Raw genomic sequence first — 27,552 nt, forward strand, 5'->3', positions numbered from 1 at the left:
TGGTTTGGGAGAAAACCAGTAAACCTGAATAATCATTCAACCAGACAGTTCTAGTCTTCTACTTTTAATAAGATGCCACACACAGTCTGAGCCTTCCAGAAACTAACTGCTCAGCAGGAAATTCCAAGCATTTTCTCTTTTCTTCGTATCTACATGTGGTGACAGTTGGCAGGGGTGACAAAGGACTGATGAGCAGAGACTGCATAGGAGGGATATATCCCTGTTCCTGTGAAGACAATAAAGGACAAAAAAAAAAAAGTTCCTGAAGTATTAAAACTAACTACTGGGAACTTAGGGGCCTTTTCTGTACCTTGTGACAAATGGTACTGTCAGGCCAAGGACAGAGCTCTTACCACCCAGAGGGTGGTTGGGCACTGGAACAGGTTTCCCCAGGAAGTGATCACAGCACCAAAACTGACAGAGTTCAAGAAGCATTTGGCCAGTGCTGTGAGGCACATGGTGTGACTCTTGGGGTTGTCCTGTGCAGGGACAGGAGCTGGACTCCATGATCCTTGTGGGTCCCTTCCAACTTAGAATGTTTTATGAGTTAAGATTCTCTCTTACTTTATCTATACAAAGCTTACGTCAGAATCTTTCGTAAGGGTGTGGAGCTTGTGGCAAACATCCCAGGACAGGGCTGTGTGCCTCCCTCAGGTGATTCATGGAGCAGGTGGTTTTCCCAGTCTTGTGGGCTGTGTGCAGGAAAGCACACAGGTGCAAGGAAAGTTTAGAGCAGGGACTGGTGCTGGTCAAGCTTAAGCTTTGTCTTTGCTCAGCATGGAAAGAGGATGGGCAGGGGTCCATTCTCTAGTGTGGATCAGAAGGCAGGCTGAGATGGAGGAAGGCTTGGCATTGAAATGTGGCCAGGCCCTGCAGTAAGGGTGAGCATGGCATGTTGTGTACACAGGGCTGGAGGGATGTGAAACCACAGGGAAAGTGCCAGGAAAGGGAACTGTGGTGACTTGAATAAAGTGTATTTTTATGCAAAGGGCCAGGACTGGTGATAGTACTTGGTACATGCAGTCCTTGTTTTCTAAAACATATCTTCAGCTTTGTCATGATCTTGTCACATCAAATCTTCTACTTAAGTTCTCTTTCCCTCAGTTTAACCACTGGGATAGAACTCATCCTTACTTGGCATTGCAAATTGCTTTCTACCCTGGACCTGCAGTCTGGCAAGTTTCTTGACCAAGGGCTTTGCCTGCATCTCCCTACCTTTCCATATTCTTCAGGACCATGCCTGTGATAACAAAAGAGGTGTTGGGCCCTCACCTCACTTGCATGGGACACTGTAGCTCATCATTGCAGTTTCTTCTGGAAGACAAGAAAGAAAGTGCTGGTGAGGCACATTGTCAAAAACCCAGAAAAGCAATCCAGAATTGTGCCACTGTTCCTAGGAGAGATGTTCCCTCAGTTTACAGGCTACAACTCCCTCTATGTGATAATGTGACACATGAAACCACTGGTGTGTGCCCATGCCTCTGCAGCTGGTCAGGATTCACACAAGGCAAGAGGCTGCAAGTCCCAGAGAGGCCCATCACAGTTATGAATGCTTCACTTGCTGAAGGAATAGCAATCCCTGACTCATTTCTAGCTTTTCTTCCCACTAGGAACCCCACAGCACAGAGGACAAGTTGGTTTTGGTTTTATTCTTCTAAGGGGGCCATTAATCTTCTGAATCATCCTCCCACTATGGTCCCTCTGCCTTTTCTGTCTCTGACAAAATAAGTGCTCAAAAGCACAGCTCATTGCTCCACTCTTGTTGGGAGAGCCAGAGCCTCAGTGATTCTATACACCAGCTTCAGGCCTGCAAGTTCTGGAACCAGAGGGAGGAGGAACTACCATTTTGAAAACCAACAGGTTAAGTTCATGCCTAGAGAGCTTCTAAGGGACAGTCAGATAACCATGTCAGAGATGGTAATATCTTAGACTCGATAAAACTCAGAAATTTTCTTTCTAGAAGTACATTTGGATGGTTTTTGCAGCATCTGAGCTCACCTGGCATATAGTAATCATAGATCTTGATATTGGCTGGTTTATGATCCTTCACTTGCATGTCCTGCTCCACCAGGAAAGTGTAGGTTTGAGGCTGTCTAGTCAGCTAAGACCAAGAAATGTAAGGATTAAAAACAGAAAAAGACAAAAAAGTCCTGTAAGACAACCCCTTTTACCTACTTGCACTCAGGCTCTGTAGAGACCTCACCACTGTAACACATCTATTCTGCTTTCTAGTCCATCTCAGAAATATCTTTTACTTCCCATTCTATCTCCCCTTTATGGTCACCAAATTTAACTCAGCTCATGAGGAACATCAAAAATCTACGGAGTCAGTGTGCACTACCTAAATGGTGTGCTAGTGTTCCCACCAATCCCACCTTCCCATCCAGCTCTACACTGAGCTCCTTCATGCACCTGGCCTCAGTGGCTACTTTCTTATTCACAGTGACCACAGCTCTTATTCTCCAGTCTCACATAACCCTCATCATTCAGCAGACAAATACAGGCTGTGGACAAACATCTGCTGTAGGGTAGTGGTTACATGATCTGCTGTTGATTGCAGTGCACCTTGTGTTACCTGGCAGCTTGAGCTGAAATATTTATCTGTATCTTCTGCTCTGTGCTGTAGATGTACTGAAAGCAGCAGCTTTGCAAGCCTAATGCATCCATGTGACACTAAGCCGCTTCTATGAGGCCAGCTTAGCTCAGCCTACTGACAGAAACTGAGGATGAAGAATCACAGAAATGCTCCTTAGAAATGCTGGAGTTTTAAATACATGGCAGGTCTCATTTCTGGTGCTGTTTAGGTATTCATGGAGCTAGAAAAAGGCTGGAGTGGTTGTTAAACTGTTCATTCATGTGGCTGTGGAGTGAACACTTCTGTTCACACAACCATCTGGTTTACTTTCAAATGAACTTGGCAAAATCCATGAGCAATCTTGCATGCTCTCTGCTGCATTCAGGTTGCTTAAGACTTTTTAAGACTTCATGCTTGCTTGGATTTGCTAGGTGGATCTTATTACTACTCCCCAGTCCTACTCAGGCACCATATATATGGACTTTCAATAGTCTCTAACAGTGCCAACAGATAGGCTTAACATGAGAGTTTTCCTTGTTTCACTCAAGTTAAGTAGTCCTGTAAGTGGCTCTACAGATGAACAACTGCCAACTGACATTTCTCCAGATCAGCAAATGTGGCTGGTATGCAGGAACAACAGCTCTGGAGAGTTGAAACAGTAATGAAAACAATAAACAAGAATAAAAGCTGTCAGTCCATAGCCCCTTTAAAGATGCCCAAATTACACTCACTTCCTCCAGGTAGAGAACGACTTGGCCAGCTTTGCTTTCAACTTTCTTCACTAAAGGCATTTTCTTTAGCTGAAAATAGGAGAAAAAATATCAGAAAGGCTTTAATAAAAAGCAGAAATATTCAGGGGTATTTGTCCTTGTGAGAGGATGGGCAAATATTTATATGGCCAGGGAAACTGTTGATGTAGGGAAAGGCAAGGAGCAGCTTGGAAGAGAATAACCCTGTTTCTCTGCCCACAGGAATGATCACATTTCAGCATACAGTCCTGCATGATGGACATCCATCACTGTTCCCATCCCAGCTGGACACAAATTCGCAGTCTCACCTCTTCCAGTGAACCTGCCACGGGGCTGTATCCAGACAGCAGCTCCACTTGGATCAGGACCATGTTGGTGGACACACGGTTCCCTGTGTAGCTGCAGCAGGAACCCAGGGGACAGCACTAATGTTACTTTCTGAGCCATGATCTCCAGATACTCCAGCCCAGCTTTGGTACTCAGGTGGAGGAATGTGCCTTTCTTTCCAGTGTTTCTCCTGTAAGCATACCTGTTTCTACACTGTAATAAATCTTTGTGCTTCCCTTGAGCTCACTTTTAATTGTGCCAAGGACAGTATGTTCCTTGGAAGCCTTCTGGTGTTACCTACTTTAGGCATGGCAGGGAATATCACATCCTGTGCCTGTTCTCTTGGCAGTTCTGTCCCAAATCAGGCAGGAGTACAGCAGAGGAGAGTGGTGTGACAGTCAGCCAGGAGCAGAAGAGGGAACACTTAGGAGTCTGTGGCAGCCCCACAGGACCTTCACATCATCAGTGTTTTGAGACCTAATCCTAGAAGGGGCTGAGACCCACAGACCTTGGTATAATTCCGTGGTGAGTGGCATAGAAGACAGAACTACAGCCTGAGCCACCCCTCTGGGGCCTTGTGCCTCTCTCAGCTGGGGAGAGCACAGCGGGGTCACCTCAGCACTTGGACCCCACGAGTGAAGGGGAACCCTGCCAGCAAGAGACTGGAATGGTGCCAGAAGTCTCTCAGCACAGGGGAGGAAAGGGGAAACCGAGTGTCTCCTACCGAGCACGAATGGTGACGGGGAAGCGGGAGGCGTCGGGCACGGTGCACTCCGTCTGCACAGATACAGCAAAGGTTGCCTCGCTCCTCAGTGGAGGGATGTGGTACCTCAGGATGGCCTGCCAGGAGAGAAAGAAGCTGGATGGCAGAGAATAGCAGGGGGTTCTTTGCTGGAGAGTATTCTTGTCTAGACTAGCTACTGTTTGCTGTCTTGTATTGGTGTAAGAGAAAAACATGTGACAGAAGCAGAGGTTCTCCTAGTAGTGCACTGCTCCTGGTGGATTTCTTGGAGGAAAGAAGCTGCTCTGGCTGGCTGGAGATGATCCAGATTTCATCTGGGCAGCAGAGGTTACCTTCCTGTTGGAGCACAGCTACCCCACCAGCCTTGAAGCCCAGATTCTTGCAAGTTACTAGAGCAGTTTGTTTTCTTGGTTGGCTAAGTAGCAAGGTAAGATGTTCTCTGACTTTCAAGGTTTTCATCAGACAGACTTCTTCCTGGCTGGGCTTACCTGCAGGAAAAGGCACCCATGGCCCTGCACATGCAGGGTATAATCCTGGGGAATGGCTGGCAGCTCTACTGTCTGCAGCAGGAGCCGATTGCTTTTGTCTACTCGGAAGTTTTGGCTGAAACCCTTGGAAGTGAGAGAAACCTGAAGATCAGGGCTATCCTTGCTGAAGATGTTGGTTGCATAGAGGGCTAGGGCTTCCAGAGCAGCAACAGTGTCCTGAGGAAAAAGAAAAACCATCAGGAAAAGTAGGATTCCTACTTCCTATGCGTACCCAGTCCTTAGCCATTTCCTCCCTCATACTGCAGCTATAGCACAATAAGAGTTGAGCTTTTCCCTTTGGCTTTTACCATGGGATTATCCATAACTCCTAGGACTTATAAATCAATACATACTTTTTTAATTTATTCATTTTTCTTTTTTTATTCTGGGCTGTTAGAACCCACTGTTCTCAAAAAAACAGCATCAAATCTGATGATGATGATGATGATGATGGCTCAGGGGCATTACCTGGGTTGAAGCAAAGCCTCCATATGGGTTTTGTTGCTTGGTGAGCCAAGAGACAATCTTGGATGCCTTTTTGATTTCATCTGACGACAAGCTTGACTTTGTAAGATGAGCCATGAGGATACTAGATGTCAATTCCACATCAACAGATGAAGCCCGATACCAAGATAGGGAATCTTCTTCCTGTTTGGACTGTTGACTCCAGAATATCTGGTCATCTAGAGGTGGAGTGGGAACATTTATGGAGTGTGTAGCTGTATGTAGTGACCCTGGAGTTCTACTTAGCCCCTGTATATAGCTATTAAACATGCATATTGCACATAATACAGTTGGACAAGATATACATGCAGAGCTACCTATTTGCTCCCCACACCCTGCTTTTCCCAGCACAACCTTAGCCTGCAGGGTCAGGAGGAGTTCCACAATATCTGTGAAGCTCCCCTGGTTTGGGTGACTGGGAGGCCAGGACTGTGAGACGATCCATAGAGACAATCTGTCTCACAGTGTGGATATCACCTGGGACAGCTTGACAAACTGAGGCTTGGATAGCCAAGCCTTGGACTCCCCACAAAGCTCTGGCAGTACTCCCCCTTCCCTACTCCTGCCCTCCACTCCCATGGTTATTCAACCCAGAGATTTCCGCACAGTTCTGCCAGTGGCCCTCCTTCCCGCCCCAGAGCTTGTGGTACCTGATATTATAGCAGCTTTATCCAATCTTTTGAGGATTTTCTGCCTGAGGGCCTTGTCCCCTGCCACTGCAAAGGCATTTGCAGCCAGTGCCAGGCTGTAGAGGTTGGGACTGCCAGTATCAGCATGGACCAGGTCCCTTATACACTTCAGAGCTTTCACCACAACTGGGTCCTAGGATACAATTGAAAGTACTCTCGTTATGGGCAGAGTGTTTGGGAAGAGAATGCAGGGTGGAAACCAAAGGCAGAGCCCAGGCAGTGCCTGCGAGAGGCTGCACACACAGCCCGCTCCTGCTGCCGGTACTCACGGAGTGAGGCATCCCCGAGTGTATGAGAGCCACCACGATCACAGAGCTCAGCCCCAGGCCTTCCTCCACTGCACCCTGCAGACATCATAAAACACAGATGAGGGATGCTATGAGAAGGGAGAGGGAAAGTTTTCCAGTGCATTCTGATCCCCTAGCAAATGCCAGCATAGGTAACAGTGCTGGTCCTATTCCTTCTTCTAAGGAAGTGACAGGACCGGTATCCACTTTTAAAGGTCCTGCTTACCACAGCAGCTGTCTGCCAGGGTTCCCCAATCTCTTCTGGGTAGCTGATTCCCTCCCTCTGCTGAGCACATTCCCCTTTCTCCTCCCAAATATAAGATTTTCAGTAGCAGATTTCAATGCCAGGGGAAAGTGATGTTCCCACAACCCAGCTGCAAGGTGGTGAGTGTTAGCCCTTGAGATGGAGGTAGGGCAGGGCAATATTTCAGTTCCCAAGTGCACATCAAACACAAACCTTCATCATTCATAACTTGAAAAAGTGCCACAGTGACTAGGCAACCCTGAGTGTCACCCAAGGGTGACCCTGAGCACTTCAAAGCCTTCCTCCTGCAACAGAGTTAATTTGTTCTTGGCACTCAAACTGGACCAAAAAGTGAAGGCGGTTTGAGGTACCTAATAAACCACCAGGACATGTCATACCATCAGGCCATTGTTGAAGAGCTTCCCCACACTCTTGAAGCAGCCAGATGGAGTCTGACTTTTAATCAGGGCACTGGCAGCATCCTTTATATTTTGTTCATCTATGTGGATGAAGTCCCGGGCTTGGCTGAAGGTCTTCAGGACAAGAGCAGTAAGCCTAGAGCCAAGGAAGGAAGAAAGATATAGAACTGAACTGTCACTTGATGCATGTCTCCAAGAGGAGACAGGAGTCTCTGTGTCTTCTACTACATTCTCCCTGTAGAAATACCAGCAGGCCAAAGCCCCTGTGAAGATGGAGAACTGGAAGCAATGCACATGAGCTCAAGAAGTTTGAGGTCAGAGCCATGTGCAGCAAGAGAAAAAAAATTCAATTTTTCAGACCTTCAGAGCTCTTCTAATTTCAACAGGGTACCTTGCTGCCCTGGAGAGCTGACATTCAGTGAGCTCACAATTCCAAATCCTGTTTGGGCATTCTGAAAACATGTAAAGAAGGTGCCTTTGCTGCCAAGTTTTCAGAATAGGTCTCATTTGGGGCGCCCAAGAACAAACAATCCAACATGGGTACTTCACGTTAGTTCACTTTTGACCAAGGTGTTCCATAGACTAAGAGGAAGATTTTGTATATTTATCCAAACAGATAAATAGGGAAAGTGACGGCATATTGGGGAGTGTGAAACCTGGCATGACATAAATGTTATGGAGTAAGAGATGATTATTGCTCTGATTTCAGCTAGAGTGGAGTTAATTTCTTCTCAGTAGCTGTTACAGTGCCATGTTTTGGATTTGGCATGAGGATGGTGATGAGCGAACAGCTATGTGGTGCTTAATTTCCATCTGGGCTTAAGCCATGACACCTTCCAAAAGGTCCCAGGAGCAATTTCTGTTCATAACTCCACACCTTTAGACTGCCTCAGTTTCCCCAGAACAAACTCCAAGCTAGCTCGAGCCTGACCAAGTCAAACTGTTGGTTGTTCCTCAGTTATGTTTGGATATTGTTGCTTACCAAGTGTTTCCTGGCTCACTTCCTTCCCCAAAGGCACTGTATGAACCGTCTGTGTGCTTGTACAGGAGCTGCTGCTGATATCCTGCAGGAAGAGGCTGGGGGTAGTGAAGATGCTGTGTGCCTGTCCTGTTCTCCAGGTGCCAACCTGCCCCACCAATCCTGCTGATCATTACAGAGAGCATTATCTCTGAGGAATTTAGCAGAGGGCTGCCGTGTACTGCTTGTTCCACTGACATGCATTAGCCTGATTTACACTGCTGCAATTACCATGATGCCGGGCAAGTGATGCTGCACAAATCCTACTCAGCACCAGGCCTCTGCTGAGGCTCCTTCCACACAAGCACTGTAGTGGACATCACCAGCTTAACAAGCAGGAATTCACTCACCGCTTTCCAGATAGCCAATTGCCTTCTGTTTGATTTCTGGAGTCAGCTGTCCTGTTTCTTCAAGGTATCGTGTGATAAAGACGTTTGGGGCAAAATGAACCATGTTCTGCTCACCACAGCCACTGGACATCTGGAGAAGCTCATCTATGTTGTCCAGTGCTGTTCCCATAATGTCACCTGTAGGACAGAACCACAGCTTTGGGAGCCATACGCATACTTGTGTGTAAAACAACTCCAGTCTCGCAGATTCTTCAGTTCACCTCTGCTCATGTCATGTCTAGAGACTTTAGGAACAGGGATATGGTACTTGGCTGTCTTTCCCCTGGCTTGGTGAAATTATACATCCATCCAGTGCCACTTGTATAGGAAGAGATAGGATACTGCTCTGGAAGACAGTACTACATCTTGCTGTACATATTCCCTTTCATTACTTTGTTTGCTAAAGAAGACACAGTGGCAACAGAAGTGATGTGTCCTGCAGGGAAAAATATTACTTCCCAAGACTCTTCTAAAAACTCACCTAAGAAAGAGATGTGGGCTCTCTCTGACCCAAGGACAATGTTCTCTGGCATAGTGAAAGAGATGGTCTCTGAAGCTGAAGTTCCTGCAAATGGCAAAACCATCAGAACAACAGGCATGAGGAAGATGGCAGAGTCACAGGTGTCCCCCAGGACATGGTGTAAACAGGTCTGGGATCACCTAATCAGTTGGTGAAATCAGCAATTCAAAAGAAAGGATGACATAGAGATCCAGCCACCTATTGATGAGGGTCTGTGATGTGGTTAGGCAGTGGCTTGATGTTGCCAGGAGCTTTTACTACTGGGTAGGGCTGAATGGCTTTGCATACCCATAAACATTCCAAGATCCCTGACTTTCTGCTCCCTACACACCTCCAGAGAGTCCTAGAGTTGTTCAAACACCACACTGCTTCCATCTCACTTCTGTTCTGTGCACAAGCACAGCCCCAGTAAGACAGTACTTGGGGGTCTCTGCACCTACCTTCAGGGCACAGGAATGAGGTGTGGGTCTTTTCCTCCAGCTGCCCCTCTGCCTGGTGGGGAAAAGGCTGGTCAGCTCAGAAGGGAGAGAGGTAAAATCAGAGAGCAGCTGTGCAGCACCCCACCTTTGTGCAAGCACCTTTTCCATCCTTATGGGCCTTGGCAAAGGGGTTCATATAGACAGCAGAGATATCCATGCCAACAGTGAAGTTGTTCTGGGAAGCAGGTTTCTCAGCTGCTGCATGGCCTTTGACCCCACTGCCCTGCCAGCAAGCAGTTCTGACATTTCTGTCCCATCCAATGGAGGAGCTCCAGTCCAATCTACCCTCAGAATCTCTCCTTGACCAGTCTCCCTGAGAAATGTGCCCACCTCCCTGGCTGACTCCTCCTTCCCAGAGCCACCCACCAGACTGTCTTGAGCCCGACCCAGCTCCAGCCTTGCCAGAACCCCCAGTGCAGCCTGACCTTCACCAGCAGGTGTTTAACCACTGTATCCTTCCCTCCAGACTCAGGCACAACAGCTGTACGCTCTGTGCAAACATCTTCCTGCTCCACCACCTCAGCAGTGATGGTGAAATTCACCTTCCCTAAAAAACAAAACATCAAGAGGCCGGTTGGCACAGCTATGCCTGTGTTTTTGTTCACTCAGCCTCGGGCTGCTCACTCATGTTTTGCACAGTGGGCCAGTCTCCCTTCCAGCCCAGCTCTGGCTTCCTCAAGCAGCTCTGCCAGTGCTTCCCACCCCTGCCTCTCCCTTGACCCCTTACCTAATTTTGTAGCCTTCACATCCCAGGAAAATGTTTTTGCTGAATCAGGGCACAGGCAAAGAGTGAACCTGACATTTTCATGAAGAAACTCAAAATCCCTGGAGTCCATTAGGCTAAGCTGGAGCTAAAGGTAAAACAAAATGGAGTTCAGGTTACAGAGCTTCTGTTGATGCTGTGTTTTTCCATTCAGGCCCTTGATTCAAATAATAGTCGATCCCACAAGCCAGGGGTGAGTATGTTGATGGTTTGTTGCAGTATCTGTGGGACACCAGCAGTGTCCCATGGACATGCAATTTACATATGTAAAGTTTGGCTTCTGGGGAGGGATAAACTGGTCAGTGATGGCTCTGTGTGGAACTAAACTGTACAACTTCTTCGGTGTCTTTTGCCCAGTGCCTAAGCAGGCAGCTCCTCTGTTTGGGTCTCTATTAGTAAAGTAGTTCCCACACATTCCTCTGCTCCAAACCATCCTGGAGGGAGCTACTCACCGCCATGCACTGCTTCAGGTAGCTGAACACTTTGACTTTCAGGGGAAAGGACTCTCCCCGGAAAACAGAATAGGGCAAAGTGGGTTCCACAAAGAAGGGCTTGAAGCTCCTCAGGTTGGTGGTCTCTGAGATTCCCAAGCCATGGCTCTCCGAGGTGCAGAAGGTCATGGCTCTCCAGTCTGTGATAGTGTCAGGTACTGTGACAGCTAGCTCAGCAGCCCCTGAATCACTGAGGAGAAAACAGAGTGGAAGAGGTTGTCCCCACAATGGAAAGAGTTCTCTTAGGAAGACAAATGCAGAAATTCAGACTATGGAATGGAAGGGCATGTGGAGGTGTGGGGATTCCTGGCAAGTAGGACAGAGGTATGGGAAGGATAGCAAATAGGTGGGCAAGGAATGACTTGAGAGGAAATTGCAACCCAAAATTTGCTTCTGAGCAGTGCTGCACCTGAAATTCCTCTTTTGTGTGGACACAGAGGGCTCACAAGGGCCCATGTTCTACACCCAGTCTGTTCCATGGAGTATAGTGTGACGCTTCCTATTGGGAAAGTGTGGAAACAATGGAACATGTCTCTTCTGAGGTGGATATTGACAGGACAAAAGGTAACACACAGCTGGAATGTGGGAGATTCTGACCTGACATAAGAAAACACCATAAGGATGGCCAAACATGGAAACGTAATTTGAGGAATGTCCATCCTTGGGGATACAGAGTATTTTACTACAACTTGATCTAACAGGACCTGCCTTGTGCAGAATGTTGAGCCATGGATCTGTGGAGGCCTCTTACATCCTGAAAGAGTGTGTGATGTTAAATTCCCAGAAGCATTTGGAAAACCTCAAGCAGAGACAACAACTGAACCAAAACTCCACTGTCCTTATTCACTTCTTCATACCTCCTTGTTTTACTTTGTGCACAGAAGGCAATAATGCCCTGTCTCTGCTCCTGCCTGTTCTCTCTGCTGTGTCTGATAGAAAGTCTGTATCCCTGTGGAGCCACAGCCCATAACTACTCACTTGATGGGAACCAGAGTCCAGATGAATGTCTCTGGGAACCAGGTGCGTGCTGGTGCTGACTCGCTGCCCAGCTCGGTGAGCTCTGCCTCAGCAGCTTCAACAGCAGCATCTGCTTCTGGGTACAAGCTCTCCAAGTCTGCCAGCTCATCAAAAGCTATTGGGAATACAAGCATTCCTTCAAAGGCAGAGCAACTGTGAAACCAGCATAGAGCTCATCCAGAAAAAGCTCGGTTCTCCTTCCCTCCCACCCCCAAACCCTCTTGTTCTTTCCAAGATGCCCTCAACTTTATTATTGTCTTCTCAAGACAACCAGGAGGCTATGGGGATTCCAGTATGTGTGCTCCCCCATGAGACATTTTACCTGCTCAAAGTTTTGCTCTCATTCCCTGCAGAAAAGCATGGATACTGCCCAATGCCAATCTTGGTTCATTCTCTGGTTTCCAGACAGACCTTTCCTAGTCTTACAAACAGATTTTCTTTCCTGAGACAGATGCCCCTCTTCCCATATTATCTTCCTGCTCACCAGATGAAGCTTGCAAACAGGTTCAAACCTTGCAGCCACCCCTGTACCCCTCCAGTGCACTGGACACACATTCCTGCCAGGGCCTTTCCCTCTCTCTGTGGAGCACATCTCCTGTACAACCTCCCACTCATGTGTGTAAGCCATCCCCAGCTCCTAAATACACTGCACGTTCAGCTACCCATGTGCAGCCTATATGTTACCCGTGATCTCCAAAGAAACAGGAAAAATCAAGATGTACACATGTAGTCGTAGTCAAAAGTGGTCTGGGTGCGGCATTCAATTGGAGACTTGATTTTAAGGTTGGTTAAAAATGTTAGACCTGCATTCTGGAGGAAAGAAGGGGGAGAAAAGAAGGTATATTTCTGTGGAGGCATTGGCGTGTCCAAGAGCCTGTCTCTCCCCCTCCTCCCAGCGTATCACAGCTCCTCTGTGCTGTTGCACCTCAGCACAACCCGCAAATTTATGTTGGGAGAGAAGGCAGAACTGTCCTGCTCCCAGAGCTTGGTCCTCATGCCAAAGGATTGTGGGGGTACCACTTTCATCTGCATGCCTGTACAGGAAGTCATTATTTTGGCACCACAGTTTGCTGCCCGCCCTAACCCAGACTTTTCTCTATCCTTCACTGCCATTCCTTTCTACTATTATTTCTCTCCTTTCCTTGGTTTCCTCTTTTCTCTCAGATGCTTTGCTTCTCTAACCTCCATTTTTTTTCTGACACAGGCTGACAATCCACTTTGCTTCCAATCCCTGGAAACTCTGAAGGGGACTAATGGGGAGTTGGGTTCTAGGAATCTGCCTGATCAATGGGAATTTATCATACTGGGAGCATAGAGTGCCATTGATCTCTTAGCTCAGAAGCTTGGTAAATTCAGATTGTGAAGTCACCAGCAGTTACAGGAAAGATAGTCTGAATCTACCTGTGCTGACCTGGGATACAAAAGCTCTGATATTTCAGGCTTTTTAGAAATTAGATTTACCTTCAGAAATTCATAAAGATCTGGTTGGGACACTGCATAAGAGTATCTGTTGTACATGAACGGTGACATCATTCCTGGTGAAAGGGTTGTCTGAGAGGCATCAGTGATTCCAGGGCTCTTGTGGATAGTGCAATAGTCACTGTAGACATCTGTGAGGGTGCTAAGCTGCTCCTGAGCATAGCTGAACATATTATACACCTGTACAGAGAGAATAAGAACAGTACAGGTCAGTGTGAGAGGTGGGAAGATTTTAATTTCTATCCAGAAATTTCCTGTGATCTCAGAGGCCAAGCTCAGGTCCTGCCTGTCACAAAAACCCAACTCCAAGAAGTTTTGAATTTTATGAGAACCTCCACAAATTTTGGATGTATAGCACCAGAGAAGAACATGAGCCCCTCTGGGGTATGGCTACATAGCTGTGGCCACTTCTAGCTTAATAATTGTACCTGTGAACTGAATGCAAACACTAATGACACCTTTCCTGCATAGGGGGAACATTGGACAGCTTCCTGTCTGACTGAAGATGCATCCTGGATCCACCAAGACAGTGTCAAGAGGCAAATCAGGTGTCCCTTAGACCAAGGTCTAGAAGAGAAAAGCTACCCTTCCACTGCCAATACACCACATAGAGCACACTCTGTGAATGGAAGGACTGTATGGTTTATGTGAGCTGGAACAAAGACAAGAAGCCTATCCTATGTGTGGCATTTTTTTTTAAAACAACTTTTTTTTTCAGTGCATTGTTGTGAATCAGTTCAGGAGATGGATGTCTCTTGCCTTCTGCTTGCCACTGTGGTAAAGCACTTTAACAAGGATGCGACTTCAGGCTGTAGCTGGGGATGACAGTGGGTTATTCTAACACAATAAACCCTCTGTAGACACTGGAAATTTTGGCTGGTGTTTGATGTTTGCCTTCATTTTTTCTCATTAAACCATGCCCTGTCCCCATTCAAGCACTTGTTGTATCCACCATGCCTCATTAGGCAGCAGTGGTCAGCATGAGGTGACTCACACTATCCCTGGATAGCTCAGCCTCTGGCCTCAAGAGAAGGACACTTTTGTCTACTGCACGGATGCTGCACAGGGAGCCTGGCGCAGCCTGCAGATGGAGACGGACAGCCGATCCTGGGAGAGCCACTGCATCCGAGAAGCCAAGCTTCACCTGGAACAACAGAAGAAAAGGGGACTGCAGACACTGAGATGAAGGAAAGGGGAAGCTGGGGTTATTGGATTCTGCTGCATATCTACTGCCAGTTTACAGGTCATCAGCCACCCTCCAGCCTACCCGCCCCTCTATGTTTTGTGCACTGCTTACACGGTTCCTGAAGCAGCTGGACACTTTCAGACGGAGGGTGTCTGCTGCCACTTGTCCCTCAGGGAAGGCAATGTAAACAAAGAGGGTAGCCATGGATGAAATGAGATCAATGGGCAGAGTGACATTGAAAGCCCCACTGTACTGACCTGAAGGAAGGAAAAAATTGAAAAAGTACAGCAAGGTGCAAGGCAGTCTGCAATCCAAGGATGACAGCAGCAATGTGCTCTTCCTCTGTAATACTTCTGTACAGATTCTTGAATAAAAACTATTCTGCCTTGCTTCTGGGGAGGCCACAGCTAGGCCAGGATGGAGGTTTTTACAGCAGTGACCTTATATAATGACACACCTTGGCAACAGTGAGCACTTGGAAGAGAAATTACTTTCCACTTGAGACCAGAAGGACTCCATAAGTTGCCCTGAAAGTCTCTGACAATTTCCTGCTTGGCAGATAAACTTTGACAGTGTCATCATTTGATCAGCAGAAAAAAAAAAGGAAATTAAAGACAGAAAAAAGACAGCATATTTCCTAGAGGTTTTTTGTGCCAGCTCTGTGGTTTCCTGTTAGTCTCAGATCTCTTTTTTCTCCCTCTCCATCTAGGCTGGAAAGACTTTCTTGTTAGATCCCTTAATCTGTTCCTGGGAGTTAGATGTTTTTACCTGATGGTGGATCAAGAAGCACTGTTGTTTGGCCATGATGCACGAGGGACCCTCTGGCCATAACCTAAAGGGTAATGAACAGAACAAAGGGTTGAGAGTGCCTCTGCTCCATGTTTCTGGGCCAGCAAATAGCCCTGTGCAAATAGCACAGACCAGGCTCAGAGTTGACCTCGCTGGCACTGCCCGCACTCACCAGGTGGTAGAAGTGTGCTCTGGCAGCCCGGTGGCCCAGCTCTGTGGCAAGGATGTGATAGTGCACAGTGACCTGCTGCACATCCCCACAGGCTGGCACTGCCTGCACGGGCTGGATCCTCACAGAGCTGTGGCTGGAGGAGTAGGAGGCCGTCAGTGGGAGCGATGCGGTGCCGTAAGACACCTTCACGTTTTGACTGTTCAAGTCCTCTGGCTGGGATTTTGCCTATGGCACAGAAAAAAATGTCTGAGGATTTCTTACAGCTCTTCATACACCAAAACCAAGGCTGACTAAACAGTGGGCTCTGAACTATCCCAGCGTAGGGTGTCTACTTCCACCTACACCAAGTTCAATATGTGGGTAAAGTATTAGCATATATCTGCCCTTATAATGAATTTCAATTCTAGTTACCTGCTTAGCTCCAGACTGGTTTGCAATAACTGGTTCCTAACCTGTAGTATGACTTTACTGCTGTTGTCCCATGCTGATGTCTCTAAGACAAAGGAGGCCATCCCAGTGTCATCTGTGAGGTAGGTCTTGGTCTGCTTCCTGCTCCCATAGGACACTGTAAGGATCACCTTCTTGTTCTTCAGGTGTGTCCCATTGGCACTTCTGAGTTCCAGCTGTAACAATGCAGAGAACAGTCAGAGTTGGAGGCCTGAAAATCCACATCCCAGTAGAAGTCCCAGTCTACTCTCTATAAAGGGACTTTCAGTGTGATATTTAACATCTCCAACCCTTCCCCATTTATGCAGCGGCCATCTCATCTAGCAAAGCCACAGACCCTGCAGTCACTCCTTTGGATAACTGTTGTCCCTGATTTTTAAAAGTGTTAAGTTTTCTTTTATAGTTCTTTTGAAAGTTTTAAAGTTGTCATAAAACTTATTCAGCCTTCTGATCTGTTTACATATTTCTACTGGAGTTCTCACGCACTGTTCATGTAAATAATGATTGTTTTGCATTCTTCATTGTGGGAGGAGAGAATTTATGGACTGTTAGTTTGACCAGTGTGGTTGGAGAGGTGGTAATTCCATCCTCCAATCCACGGTTACCTCTGGAATTCTATAAATACCAGATGCTCGAATGAAACTTTCTTTTTTTTCTCCTTTGAACTTACCAAGCATCTGTGTACTTACTTTGTGTCCAGTAGTGACAGCTAACCTCTTGGTAGATATATCAAAGGAGGGTCTGGGACAGAGGATTGTGCTGGCAGCTTTGGGCAGCTCAGAACAAGGGGACCCCTGGGCACTTCTGTGCCTACCACCTGCTTAGACCCAGCTGCTGGGCTTTCCATGTTTCTTCCCTTTTCACTCACATTTCCATAGTAGGGAGCTCCTTGCTGATAGTAGTAGCTCGTCCCCCAGAACTGGAGAGTTGTGATATCAAAAGTGACCTTGCAGTTTTCAGTGGTGTTGAACTCCACCCCTGGGAAAGACAAGAGGCACATGCAGGTGAGTATCGCGTCTAAGCAGGCATCAAGATCGGATAACCTCAGTTAAAAGATGGACTATCACTCATAGGGCACTCCAGTTTCTCCATGCAGCTTCAGGAGTCATTTGACACATATGCACCCAGCTATGGTGCCTCCTACACTCTGACGTGACAGAATGACAGCAGCCTATCTGGAACTCTCTGTCAGACACTTCACAAAGACTCCTTCCCACTTTAAGATGGTCCTACTTGTAATTGTCCTCTTCCATTCTCCTTCCCTCCTCACAGCAGTCACTAGAAGGCAGCATTTTTCCTTGCCTTTCCCATGTCAGTTCACAGTCTGAGGTTTTGTCCTGTGTACCCATCTGAAATCACTGCAGTTATGTGGATGTGTGCCACTGCTTCTGGCAAGGGGCTGTGAAACATTTTCTTCACAGGAAGAAAAGGAAGGCTTTGCAAAATCTTGTGAGAGTAGGAATATTATAAGAAACCTTATCTTCCCATCTGGGATGTGAAGATAAATCTAATGAGGAGCTAATAACAGTACATAGTCAGGGCCTTGATTATCTCTAGTTGCTCTGAATAACATCTCATTCCAATAGACTGTCCTAAAATATGGTTTAAGAACAAGAAAACCTGGCCTGGCCCACCTCTGTACACATTTTTAATGTGATGAGAAGACAAGAGAAAGCAGCTTTTGCTCATCTCTGTCAAAATAAAATTACTGCCAGAGCAGGCATCAAGACTGGATGAACTCAATTGTCTTACAGATAAAAACCCAAAGACAAGTACATTTTATGTGTGTATAATAGAAGATTTTCCCACAAAGTGTAGAATCAGTTTTTATTACCTGTTCCACTTTCTTTCAGAAAAGCCTCAGCTTCCAGATTGAAATCATAATTATCACCATGCTTCCGGAGGAAAACCTTAGTATTCACTTCAGTGGAAAAGCAGCCATCGTCGTTTGTCTGGGAATGTGAAATTGTATTTGTTAACCAATCATGAAGGCAAAGGAGTGTTTTGTCTCTTTGCCCTCTTCCCTCCCTTTTGCAAGAGGGGTGGGTGTCTCCCGTGCTCACCTCGCCGGTGTAATCCTTACAAATACTGCGCTTGGCTTTGGAAGACTTGCGGTTATAGCGGATGTGTTTACGGCACACCACAGCCTTCACACTACCCTGGACTGCTTTCCCATAGGTGTACCTGGCAAAGGGAGCACAGAGGACTTACACTCACACAGAAACATTGGCTCAGGAGTGAGGAATGTCAGCTTTACCCTGTGCTTTGCAGCTATACAGCTCAGCAGAGGAGGCCAACAAGTACAAATGGCCTCATCAGATCGAGACAGAAGGCAGTGGGTGAGCTCTCTCCAAGTCAACACTAGTCCTACCAGGCAGGGCTAGGGGACATTGTGTTGGCCACAAGCCGAGCCATTATTCCTACAACACTGTCACTAACAAATACAGCAGAGGTGCTGTGTTGTAGGGCACATGCTGCATTGATGAAATGCACTGCCACACTTTCAGACTCACAGAGAAAGTAGGGAGAGAGAATTTGGAGAAAGGTGACAATCCAGGAGAATTGCTTAGCAAAGGATGACAGGGTACCAACTCTTGGGGTGAGGGTAGGGTTGGCAGAGACCATTTTGAGCTCAGTTATTGATGGCTGTGCATTTTTCAAACCAGTAAAAATGCACCTTCTGCCATGATAAGTCAGCTCACATGCCACAGACGTGGAGAGGGAAGTTTTCCTCTAGGATGGTGACCACCTGAGGCATCTGGATGGAGACACTGAACTTGGGTAGCACTGTGTGAAAGCAAGAAAAAGATAATTCAGTGAGAATAGAAAGACTTAATTTGCTCCAATCCTTCCAAAGTGGTTGTTTACAGAAAAAAAACCCAAAAAAACCAACTCTCCTTTTGTCCCAGCACATGGCCTGGTAGGAATACACCAACAGCCCAGCTAGGAGAATGGGACAGGAGTAGGCAGTCTCCTCCCTAGAGCACAGCTGTGGGACATTGTCTCAGCCCCATCTGCAGGACATGGGGGAGGAGAAAGCCAGTGGGCTTGGGTGAAGGTCAGTGATTACACCTGCGGGCAGGCAGCTGCACTTCCCAGGAGACAGCACAACCAGCACAGCTGCTCACAGCTGCATGGCCCATCCAGCTCTGTGTGTGGAGGGGTGATGGAGGCTGGCAATACACCTTTCTCTGCTGCCACCAGCTTCCTGAGACTCTTACCATACTCCTCTACCCTGAAGGTGCGTGTGAGGCCAGGCATTCTGATGCTGTACTCTCCGAGTGGGGCTTCTGCAGCCAGCGGGAAGGACAGATCCACAATGCCTCCCACAGGTGTAACATCCACCCACTGTGCAATCCGGTTTCCTTTGGGGTCCTGCACAAGTGGAGTAGAGAGTAGTTATTTTCTAGTGCAAAAAGACTTTTGCAGGATGTCCAACATACCAGGGTGTGGTCTGACCACATATTCTCTTTTCCTGAGAGCCCATGTCTATGGCACAGCTACAATGCTCAGGTGAGTCCAGGCTCAAAGAGGAAAGGACTTTTCTCCCTGTCTCACTGACAAAGTAAATCTATCATATCATTGTTCCCTGGTGGCACTGCCATCTCTGACTGCTGCAAGACTGTTGTTTACTGCCTGCCTGTCTCAATAAGAGAAAGAAGTGGTCCTTCTTTAGAGATCTCTGTGGTCACCTGAGCTGGCACAGCTCACAAGGTCACTGTGGAGACATTCTGCCTCTAAGGCATGAGCTACTGGGAAATGATGTCTTGAATCCCCAGGAAAGAATGGGGAAACAAGTCCAGGACTCCAAGCAGGGGGACCATTGAGGCCCAGTCATGAAGAACAGTGTTCTCCCACCACTGGTTCTGGGAGGGCAGGGTACAGAACTCTGCTACAGCCACACTGCCCAGCCAGTAGGAGCTTTGTGATGAGTTGATGCTTAATGTGGAACAAGTGGGCACTGCTGAAAAGGTGAAGCTGGATCAGAGTGCTATGTTTGCATAAACTGGCATAAAGTATTGCGTAGATGTCTGAAAACGGTGTTCATGTAATGATTCCTTGCTGGGTATGACATGTATATTAACTACTGCCCATTGCTAGCAGGGACTCTAACCTCTCTGCATGGGTATTACAAACCCCACAACCCCTTTCAGCTGTCTTTCCTCAGCACAGTGATTACTCTGGACAGATTTTAAGAATCAGCAGCCTGAAAGCTGCTTTAGGAAGTGTTTCTAGCTGTGCAGTCACAACACTTAACTGGTCAAATGTTTGTTTTCTAGATGGTAAATATAAAAGTATCTTTAAGGAAACTTCAGGATTTTCACAAGTCTTCAATTCATAGGCTAGAGGGACTAGAATTCTAGTAACCACTCTAGGAAGGTTTGCTGGTTTTCAGTGGCACCCATCATTTACTGCAGGGATCCCTGTGTGATCAGTGTCATGGCTCTGCCAAACTTTTGTGGACATGGAACGAAGGAAGGACAAGCAGTCAAGGACTGTTCCCATTCATTCTGAGCTAGCTGACTTTCTGCATCAATATTTCCCTACCACCGTCTCCAAACCTGTGTCTTCCCCAGGGTGAGAAGAGTTCATCACTTTCAATAAAGTAGGAGCTTTACCTTCAGTTCCACCAAGCGCTGCTGTGGGGAGAAAACAACAGTTACTGGTGGGATGCTTTTAAGTAAGTTACCATCCACCTCCCTGGTATTTTTTAATTCCCCAACCATCCATCAGTCTTTTCTAAGCAACTGCCCATAACCCATGAGCAGCTCCTGTCTTGCGGGTGGTGCCCAGCACTGTAAGCACCAAAAGCAATTTTGAGGCCAGCTGTACACACATCTCCTGGCTGGGCCAAGCACTGATCTAGAAGACATGCAGGCAGCTCATAACATTTCCATATTTCAGGTATCTTCCCTCTTGACTTACTGTTTCACTGCTGGCAATAAAATTCTGATCCAAGGTCACAATCCGCAACTTGACTACAAAGAAAAAGGAAAACGGGACTGGCTGAAATGAAATCAAGTTTCTCAATAGGAAATAACAAGAACACAAGGCTAAGAAAGATGTGTACATGTGTTTCACTGAGAGGATGAGGGCAGCAGACAGAGCCATCCACTGCTAGGCCTATGCCCAAAGCCCTGCTAGGAGCTGGAAGCCTACTAGAAAATAAAAGTGTTAGGAGAGGCAGTGTGGGGCTTTCTGGGAAGGCTGGTGCTGGTGGCAAAGAGTATTTTTCTGGACAGTGGACCTGTGGTGGGCCACTCAGTCTTGCCTGCACTGAAGGTCATCCCAGTGGAAGGTGTGCAGAGGCATGGGGCAAACAGCTGAACCTTGTGGTGATCCGAGCTGTGCAAGGGCAGTGGTGGGACCTGTAGGTGTGCAATCCTCACCTGAGGAAGTCTGTGGGGAAGAGAGGGATTTAGAGCCCTGACAGACAGCTGTGACTTTAACTGGAGCAATCACGAGTATAACACTGTGGCTTCTAAATCTTTTCTCACGCATCAAGGAAAACACACAAGCCCTGTTCACAATGGCATACGGCACGCTGGCATAGGAGAGAGATATTCCCAAACCCCTCAAAGCCTAGAAGGAAGCCCGTGGCCCATCTCCCTTCCTGAGCAGGTCCTGTTCAGAGGACTAGAAGAGTACCCCACATTTTGTGGCCTGAGAACCATTCTCTCTCTCACAAGACATGGCATTCTGTCCATACCAATCTGTCCAGGTTTGTACACAGGTTTGTCTGTCTGGATAAAAGTCTTCTTGTCTGCATGCTTGATTAGGACTTTCTGTTTCTTCTGGAACTCTGAGTTGGCTTCCAAGACTGTGATAACAACAAAAGCCACTTCATCAGGGTTTCCAACAGGAGGAGGGACCTGCAGGTATAGTTATAACCATCATTCAGGGTGGATTCCATTCACTGATCCCAAGGGTTTTGGAATAACAATTATAACTTTTGGGTTACTCTAGTTCTTCTTGCCTGGAAAGACTTCACAGAACATTTCAAATAGTTTTCTAGGAGGGTAAAATATTAGTGGGGCTACATAGCAGAAAGGACACTGGCAGACCTATGCAGGCTGAAGCAGAAGATTATTGGCCAATTAAGATGTCCTAATGGGAAGACACAATTCTTTGCATTCCTGCCCAGCAAGAGGAGAACTCAGGCAATATCCACCCTAGTGAAAACCCTTGAAAGTATCTTCCTCACCTGGAAGCTTCTGCAATGGAAGAATGGGAGCTGAGAGATGGACTGAGTGATCAGAGTCTCATTCCCAGCTCTGCTTTGCAAGGTGACTGATACGTGGATTGGGACTGCTTGCTCTCTGCTGAGCTGGAGACACACTGTCTCTGAGAATGGGTGGTAGAGCTGAGATGGTATTGCCACAGCATAGTTTCTGTTGGGAAAAAAGAGAAAAAGAAGAGAGAAGAGAGAAGTCAGGGTAAACTGACTTTCTAAGAGGGCAGGTTTTGACCTGTATTTAGGTACTTCCTAGCAGACTTCTGGTCTCTTCACTCTGCTGTCATGACACAAGTGGCACATGACACTGTTCTCATCTATAGGTACTGCAGACATTGACAGTGAGGCAGTATTATATGCTGCATGCACATATAAAATTATAAAGTCACTACCTTACAAATTAAAAGTGAAAAAAAGGTGAAAGGACCTCCCCAGGAGGTCCTTGGGAGTTACCCAAGGAATCAGCAGCAGCTTGGCTCTCTTGTAGGTTTCCCAAGTCTTCAATGTTTGCACTGAACCACACTACATTATCACCATCAGTTTTGTTGGCTGGTTTTCCCACTACTCTTGGGCTCAGAAACAATGTCCTCTGTGAGGGACCCAGTGTCCCAGCTCCACGTCCCAGCCACAGAGACTCATGAGCACCTTCACTTCAGCTCCTGACAGTGCTCTTTGCTCTCTACTTCCTCTCCCATCTCTGCATCTACTCTGATCTGTGTCCGCAACACCAAAAAGCTGTTCACTGTTTGCTCCCATCTTTTACTATACTGTAGCATCTAGGACCAACAAAAAGCCAACATTCAAGCAGATTTCAAAATTCTTATCACTGTCTCCTCCCACTCACTGCCTTTGGACAGGCTCAGCCAGCAGCATGTTTTGCGGGAAGCAGAGGGGAGGGCCTGGAAAGATCAGAAAAGCAGGAGGAAATGAGGTGACATGCTGGCAGCTCTCTGGAGCTCAGCACCCTGGCAAGAGAGAGTCAAAGTCCTGCTGGCCAGGAGCCTTTGACTGCTGTCACACTCGAATGCTGCCAAGCCGCCTTGAGGATCTCAAAACACATACCAACAACATTTTGTTTTTCCTATTTGAGCTGACTCATTGCACCGCCCTCTGCCAAAGGATGGGATGAGCTCTCCTCCCTCCTTGTGCCAAAGGATGGGATGAGCACTAAAATGTCACTGCTTTCATCCCAAAGGATGGGATGAGCACTAAAAAAACCTCCCACACCCCCCCTTGCTCTTAATGATCCTTTTACTTTTGTCTCACTAGTTTAGACAACCCCCTTGCTCTTAATGATCCTTTACTCTGGAACATTTTCTTACACACCTTTAACATTTCATCCCTTGCCCTTGCCTTCTGAGCTATAAAAGTAAGAAAGAACATCTCCGGGGCTGTCATCCAAGGGTCCCAAGATCCAAACTGGATCATGAATCTATGAAAAAAATTGGAATACAGGCAGGACAGCAGACAACCTATTGAAGCAAGTGGTATTTCTATAAAGCAAAGCTTCATGCTGAAGGTAACACTGGCAAGCAGACAGCAGTAAAGCACATCCTTTGAGTGGGAACATGTCCTAGAGGAAGTACTCCCACTGGAGAAGGTTTTTAAAACTAGGCTTGTGCACACATGCAGCAGGAGGGAACCCAGCTACAACCTGCTGCCATATTTTCCACTGTAACATCTACTGCTCAAGCACAGTCATGCTTCTGTTTGCACTTGTGCCATGGCTGCAAAAGCAAACGCCTTCCAAAAAAGCAAGAAGTTCACAAGCCAGGACATCACAGCAGTGTCTGCTGGAACAGGAGCTGCATTCCTGACAAAGTATATGAAGAGAAGTTGTGCTGGGAATTGTCCTTGACAGAGGTCTGAGAAAAGGTGTGGTGGAAGCAGATGGCCAACCAAGCTGGACTGAACGTACTGCTGTACCAAGAGCATCTCTGCCAGATACTTGGGCTCATGTTTGCTCACTTTGTAAAGACACTCAGCTTTGCTGGCTAAACTATTTAATGGTGACCTATGACTCTCGGAAGAAAAGCTTAGCCCAAAGAAAACATATTCTGGAACACAGCAGGAGATGTGAGATATCGGAAGGTCAGAATTAAGCACATGCAGAAAGCCGGCAGTCGTTCTGCCCGAGTCCTTGCTGAAATACATGGTCTGCATCAAAGGCACTAAAGGAAGAGCCAGGTAGCAGGGGGAATGTGGGGAAAGTGCACATGGAAACCAAGCAAAACCTTGGGAACGTGAGAAATTATGCCTCTCCGGAAAAACACTCCTCACCTTAAGACTTCTGTCCCATTTCTGTCATACTGCCGCCCCCCGCCAGGATCCCTCACAGCCCAGAGCACATTTGCGAAGCAGCCAAGTTCTTACAGCATTGCAGGCACTCCAGCCGCGCTGGGCAGGAGAAGGATGCAGCCCCACAGGAGAATGATCCTCCACATAGCTGATGGCAGGTCGAATTCCTCCAAGGAAAGCTTAGCCACTCCTCAGTACCCCCTTCTCCCCTGCTCCTGCTGTCTTCCTTCTCCCCCTCATCCAGAGGCGATGGAGCTCGCAGCTCCTGCCCTGACCAGCGCCCGTTCCTCCCTTGGCTTCAGCCCCAAGGTGGAGGTCGGGCTGCTCGTGGTTGGAATGTGGGCGGGAGAAAGGGGTGGCGGCCGTGTTTACTGCTTGCAAACCAGAGGCAGCTGCTGCGAGACTCTGAGGCTTGTCGTGTTTCTCTGGGAGAGGGCTTGTCTGCCTTAGGCAGCACGGCTGCTGGCAGCAGGAGCACTTAGTTACTGTATTTGGTATAGGGGCCAAAAAAAAAAAAAAAAAAAATTCCCATTTTTTTTTTTACTGGGGTATCATCGGAAACATTTGGATGCAAAATAATTCTTTGGGATGTCGGTGGATTTTTCTCTGTAATTCTTCTTCTGTCGAACTTTTTAGGTATTACTTGCCTCTCACTGAAATTTCACTCCTGACCTGCAGCCTCCAGCTGGACGAGCCCAGAACTTCACATGCAGTTCTGCCAGTGTCCCCATTCCTCCCTGGAGGAAGGGAAGTATTTTAGCATTTTATTATCTTTTGGTTGTCTTTCTGTTTTTTCTCTCACTAGTTTAGACTTGAACTGAAACCCCATTTTTATTTTGGAGACTCAGATGTGCTCCCAGATGAGTGACAAGCAGTGCTTTAAACCCGAGGTTTATCTGCAATGTGGGTGCTAGGTTGAAGGCTGGTGTGCCCCTGTTACATCGGACTGTGGTCCAGGAGAGTGGGTGCTAAGCACACAGATGGGCACCGTGCCAAAGTAAACCCCGGGGATTGCTTCAGCCAGGAGCAAGGCACGGGTGGATGGCAAATTCTCTCTGTGCTTGTGTACCTTTGGTTGTGCTCTGCTAAAACACAGCAGGGGCCAGGACAGAATGAGGACGTCCACCTTCAGGTGAGGTTGTAACTCGAGGGCAAATTCATCCAAGCCCTGTGCACTTCACTGCTGCCACTCAGGAGATGGAAACACAAGGATGCAGTGCCTGGGAAGAGTCTGGAGGAGGGGAGTGATGCTGTCAGTGTAGAATCACCTTATGGATGGGGGAGTCTGTCAGAAGACTGGGCATCCAGCTTGGGCACATGTAAAGTAGAGATTTGATAAAATATGTGTGGACTTTATTTATTTATTAGAGTGTCATGCCTTATTTGGAAAGGCCTAACAGTGGAACTATGAGAGCAGTTGGCATAGGTAGCAGGAACTGCCCTGGAAAAGATTCGGTACCCAGGAGGATCAGACATAACTGGGACGGATGGGTGGACAGAGGTAGTGATGCATGGAATGGAGGTGATTTGAAAGGTTTCTACTCCAAGTTTGCAGTAATGACTGAATGAGGGGAAGATCGCTAATGTTGCTTTTTAAAAACTGATGATGCTTTTTACAAGCTGAGGACAGTAGCTGAAGTGCGGATTTGGCTCTCATCAGAAACTGCAACCAGGGTCCAGACCAACCCCAGATAAGATGAGACTCTCCCAAGTCCCCTTCAGCCCGAGTTAGAGACATATATTTCCATATACCTGTTCCCAGTGTCCTGGCATCCACCCTGGCCTGGAATAGCACCTGAACATGAGTGTGGGTGGAGAACTGTGCTGTGACCTTCACTCTGCTGTTGGTGGGAGCAAGTAAATATTAGCTCATGTCATTAGCCTAGAAAAGATATTATATTAACTCCTATACTCCATATATTAACTCCCCTACTCTTTGAACCTAGGAGTACCTGAGGGGGTATTTAGGATTGCTCCAACCCATCAATACATGCAGTTCTCTGCTCCAGTGTGGATCTTGTCAGCTGTCTGTCCCAGCCCAAGCAATGGGAGCACCACTGCTCCTCCTGGCCCTGACCCTATTCCCAGTTGCAGCTGCAGCAAGCTTGGAACCGTGAGACTCTCTCCTTTTGATTTTGGGGGGCTTGGTGGAAGGGCCTGTTGTTGAAGGGTGGTGCTGAGGGGCTGCACTTTTGGCACCCCAGAGCTGGATGGTGGGGGCCTGGCTCCCAGGGAGGCTGAGCAGAAGCAGCTCCTGCAGAGTCCCAGGCATCAAGCACTGCTGCAGGGGCAGCCCCCGGTGTTGGCTTGAGCAGGAGCTGCACTGCACACGCCACAATGCTGCAGAGGCCACAGGAGTTCTGCCTCTGTTCGTGCTGAGCTGGTGGGGGTGAAGTCCTCACTAGTGAGGACAGAAGTCTAATTCCACTGAATGTTTGGCTTCTTTGGCTTCCTCACACAGCTTTGCTCTGTATACTCGCAGCTGGAGCATTGTGGACTGGGCAGCTGTGTCCTGGCTGGTGGTAGGGTGGTGACACAGAGAAATTGGGAGTTCTCTGTAACTGGGCATATTCCTCCTTTCTCATTTGAAAAGGAGCTTAAAAGCATTAAACATCCTTCAATGCAGTCCTCCAGACATTTCTCACCCTTGCTCTACCTCTTCATGAAAGCAGAAGAGATAGATTCTGGCCTGTCCGCCTCAGCCTCTGACTTGTTTTTGAACATGTACTGCTCTCTTCTAGTCACTATCTGGTGGTGTTCCCTGCTATCATTCAGCAGTCCCAGGAGGAGAAGCTCTACATTCACTTCAGCTCCCTAACTGAGAACGTCCACCTGGCTGTCACCTTGCAGACAAAAACCCAGAATCACACACTGGTGGAGCAGGATGTGGAGAAGCCGGGCACTTTTCAGAGCATCACCTTCCAGGTGAGTGCAGATGTGGCTGCTGATTTGACAGGGGATACTTTCACGTTCACACAAGAGCACGGCACTTCTCTGGTTGCACTGTCCTTTTCACTGCCATAGGTTTCAAGCAGGCTAAGTATATTTCCCTACCAGTGCTAGGCAAAATGCAACAGTGTCCTGGAGTCTAAGATAGTAGGACATCTTTCCTATGTGTAAAAAGGTCTTTATAGAAAAGAACAGATCTCTTTTGATCTGTATCAGCAGAATTCATCCTACATAAAGTGTGCTAAACATTTATTTTC

General features: G+C 47.4%; 2 protein-coding genes across 11 annotated transcripts in view; one reads left to right on the forward strand and one right to left on the reverse strand.

Moving 5' to 3' along the window:
* Positions 1–48: 48 nt before the first annotated feature.
* LOC110472324 (alpha-2-macroglobulin-like protein 1) lies at positions 49–24,663 on the reverse strand. 10 transcript variants are annotated; one of them, XR_014953444.1, is made up of 36 exons: positions 24,422–24,663; positions 22,019–22,205; positions 21,524–21,686; positions 20,740–20,792; positions 20,433–20,453; positions 19,035–19,188; positions 18,516–18,600; positions 17,877–17,997; positions 17,648–17,765; positions 16,682–16,791; positions 15,819–15,989; positions 15,367–15,591; positions 15,174–15,237; positions 14,517–14,662; positions 14,214–14,363; positions 13,202–13,399; positions 12,463–12,550; positions 11,702–11,855; positions 10,685–10,913; positions 10,197–10,320; positions 9,895–10,016; positions 9,431–9,482; positions 8,952–9,035; positions 8,432–8,608; positions 8,046–8,127; positions 7,043–7,199; positions 6,383–6,457; positions 6,075–6,246; positions 5,389–5,603; positions 4,882–5,097; positions 4,376–4,491; positions 3,633–3,723; positions 3,307–3,375; positions 1,999–2,101; positions 1,216–1,311; positions 49–226 (listed from the first exon to the last, which is right to left on the reverse strand). XR_014953444.1 is itself a non-coding variant. In XM_021533906.4 (36 exons), exons 1-35 carry the CDS (start codon positions 24,490–24,492, stop codon positions 1,274–1,276), a joined length of 4,401 nt encoding a protein of 1,466 aa, XP_021389581.3. In that variant the 5' UTR covers positions 24,493–24,663; the 3' UTR covers positions 49–226; position 1,273. The 10 variants fall into 10 exon arrangements, 6 of the variants coding, with proteins under 6 accessions (XP_021389581.3, XP_085430037.1, XP_021389580.3 ...); XR_002465710.4 differs by having other exon boundaries at positions 1,216–1,314; XM_021533906.4 differs by having other exon boundaries at positions 1,273–1,314; positions 20,433–20,450.
* A 423-nt stretch (positions 24,664–25,086) lies between these two features.
* Positions 25,087–27,552, forward strand: part of LOC110472325 (alpha-2-macroglobulin-like protein 1) — a 29,017-nt gene continuing 26,551 nt past the window's right edge. The window contains exons 1-3 of the mRNA XM_021533908.3: positions 25,087–25,478; positions 26,293–26,459; positions 27,088–27,271. Of these exons, the coding sequence (XP_021389583.3) occupies positions 26,392–26,459; positions 27,088–27,271 (252 nt within the window). The 5' untranslated portion in view covers positions 25,087–25,478; positions 26,293–26,391. The remainder of the gene's footprint in view (positions 25,479–26,292; positions 26,460–27,087; positions 27,272–27,552) is intronic.

Source organism: Lonchura striata, chromosome 1 (genome assembly GCF_050655825.1).
Source record: "Lonchura striata isolate lonStrDom1 chromosome 1, ASM5065582v1, whole genome shotgun sequence".
Taxonomy (NCBI): Eukaryota; Metazoa; Chordata; class Aves; order Passeriformes; family Estrildidae; genus Lonchura; species Lonchura striata.

Bases quoted from the DNA above. Each gene is read 5' to 3' on its own strand.
- LOC110472324 (XM_021533905.4), bottom strand. From the start codon at position 24,492: ATGTGGAGGATCATTCTCCTGTGGGGCTGCATCCTTCTCCTGCCCAGC. The intron at 9,036-9,430 runs GTAGGTGCAGAG...TGCCATTTGCAG, and splicing joins CTCATTCCTGTGCCCTGAAG to GAACTTCAGCTTCAGAGACC. The intron at 7,200-8,045 runs GTAAGCAACAAT...CCTTGGCTCTAG, and splicing joins AGTGAGCCAGGAAACACTTG to GCTTACTGCTCTTGTCCTGA.